Source organism: Rutidosis leptorrhynchoides, chromosome 10 (assembly GCF_046630445.1).
Source record: "Rutidosis leptorrhynchoides isolate AG116_Rl617_1_P2 chromosome 10, CSIRO_AGI_Rlap_v1, whole genome shotgun sequence".
In the NCBI taxonomy this organism is placed as follows: domain Eukaryota; kingdom Viridiplantae; phylum Streptophyta; class Magnoliopsida; order Asterales; family Asteraceae; genus Rutidosis; species Rutidosis leptorrhynchoides.
The window spans coordinates 47456570-47459088 of record NC_092342.1 but is presented as its reverse complement, the minus strand read 5'-3'; the positions used below and the strand labels follow the sequence as shown (position 1 = coordinate 47459088).

At 33.0% G+C, this 2519-nt stretch overlaps 1 protein-coding gene across 1 annotated transcript; it reads right to left on the bottom strand.

Moving 5' to 3' along the window:
- Nucleotides 1-426: 426 nt before the first annotated feature.
- Nucleotides 427-831, bottom strand: LOC139870247 (uncharacterized mitochondrial protein AtMg00810-like). Its single transcript, XM_071858080.1, has 2 exons — nucleotides 625-831; nucleotides 427-528 (listed from the first exon to the last, which is right to left on the bottom strand). Exons 1-2 carry the CDS (start codon nucleotides 829-831, stop codon nucleotides 427-429), a joined length of 309 nt encoding a protein of 102 aa, XP_071714181.1.
- Between the last annotated feature and the right edge of the window lie 1688 nt (nucleotides 832-2519).

Here is a 2519-nt window from a genome sequence, read left to right as displayed (position 1 = left end):
CAAACTACAAAACAAGGGCATAATTAGAAATAAAGATAAGTTTGCATTTTAGGATATAAATTTAACACCCTCCCTCAATCTTATCTTTGTATACATTGATGATGCCAACTTATCACTCAAAAATTTGTGTTGAGTTTTATTTAAAGCTTTGGTGAAGATGTCTGCTACTTGTTTAGTAGTATCTATATATTCAGTTTTGATAATGTCTGCCATACACTTTTCTCAAACAACATGAACATCAATTTCAAAGTGTTTAGACTTTTGATGAAACACTGGATTAGCAGCCAAAAGAAGAGCAGACTTATTATCACAAAAGAGTTTAACAGGTAGCGGTGTGTTTATTTTAAGATCAGATAGCAGTTTTACAAACCATAGAATTTCACAAGTTGTAAAAGCTAAGGATCTATATTCAGATTCGGTTGAAGATCATGAAACAGTTGGCTGTTTTTTACTTTTCCAGCTAATCAATGACCCTCCCAAGAATAAACAATACCCTGAAACAGACCTTCTTGACCCCAAACATTTTCCCTAGTCAGCATCAGAAAAGGCAACAAGATTTAACATACCAGATTATTTTGTAATGTGAATGCCTGCACCTGGACTGCCTTTCAAATATCTCAATACTCTAAAAGCTTCTTTAGCATGTGATTCAAGGGGATCACGCATATATTGACATAGGCATTGGACAGAATAAGAAATGTCAAATCGGGTCAGGGTCAAATAGATTAACTTCCCAACTAGTTTTTGATAATCAGAGATGTTATCAAGTCTTTTATCTTTTTCAAATTCATCAGATGCAAGCACATAGTTAGGTTCCAAAGGAGTAGCCATAGGCTTGGAACCAAGCATACCAAATTCACTTAATAATTCAAGACAATATTTCCTTTAATTTACAGATAACCCATCTTTGGTTTTAACTAACTCAATGCCAAGAAAAACTTCAATTCCCCCAAATCTTTTATTTTAAATTTAGACTTAAGAAAAGTCTTGACTTTATCAATTTCAGAATTATTGTTTCCAGTGACAATAATATCATCAACATACACAAGAAGGGCTATAAAGATATCATCTTTTGAGAAAGTATAAAGAGAGTAGTCATTTGCACTTTGCACAAAACCATACTCAACAAGGAGAGAGTTCAACTTTTCATTCCATTGTCTTGGTACTTGTTTTAGACCATATAATGACTTGGTTAACTTACACACTCTATTATCAAATTTATCAAAGTAACCATCAGGTAAAGTCATATAAACATCTTCCACAAGATCACCATAAAGGAAAGCATTATTAATATCAAGTTGAAACAGAGACCAATCATTTTTCACAGCTAAGCTTAGAATACATCTAATGGTGACTATTTTAATAACAGGAGAAAAAGTCTCCTCATAGTCAATACCCTCCCTCTGGTTATATCCCTTAGCAACTAACCTGGCCTTGTATCTTTCAATTTCACCATTTGATTTGTATTTTATTTTATAAATCCACTTACACCCAATGGGTTTTCTTCCAGGAGGAAGTTCAGATATAACCTAAGTGTTGTTTCTGTTTAGAGCCTCCATCTTATCATTCATAGCATTAACCTAACATTCATGTTAAGATGCTTCATAATAAGAAGTAGGTTCAACAGTTTTATCAAGATTTGAAACAAAACACCTAGCCACAGAATCCAGGTTATCATAACAGACATAATTGCTTAAAGGATACAAACACTTAAAGGAAGCATAGTTATTTTGAGGGTAATTAACTTTGGTTTTAACTTCAAAATCTTTAAATTTAGCTGGAAAAGTTTTAGGTCTCTCTGAACTTCTCAAGGTTCCCTTATCATTAACATTATCAACATGGTCATTAAAAATATCACCAGAATTGCCCTTAGATATAGAAGTTTCTTCTTCTTGTGTAGAGGTGGTATCACTACCTCCAGATGAAGACTCTTCATGGTTGCTTTGATCATTATCACTGCTTCCAGATGAAGAATCTTCATGGTTGCTGTGATCACTGCCATCTCCTACACTATCATGTGTTCTCTCATCATCATTGGGGCTTACAGACTTGGGGTTTTCAGAAAAGGACTAATAAAAATTTAAGTGATTTAAGACATTTTGACTCTCTGAAGTACTTTGATCTTTAGATTTTAGAGGAAAAAGAATTTCATAGAACTTGACATCCCTGGAAAACAAAATATTATTTGACTCTAAACTAAGTAAATTGTAACCTTTTTTGAAATTTTAATATCCAATCAAGATACATTTTCAGACCTTTTTCAAACTTATCACTACTATTTAAAATAGTTGCAAAACAAAGACACCCAAAAGCCTTTAAATGAGAGAAACTTGGTTTTCTTTCATAAATGATTTCAAAATGAGATTTGCCACCTAGAACAGATGAGGGAAGCCTGTTAATTAGATAAGCAGCTGTTAAAATACACTCAGTCCAAAGATTAAGAGAAATGCCACTTTGAAATAGTAAGGACCTAGCAACATTAAGCAAATGTCTATGCTTCCTCTCAGTAATGCCATTTT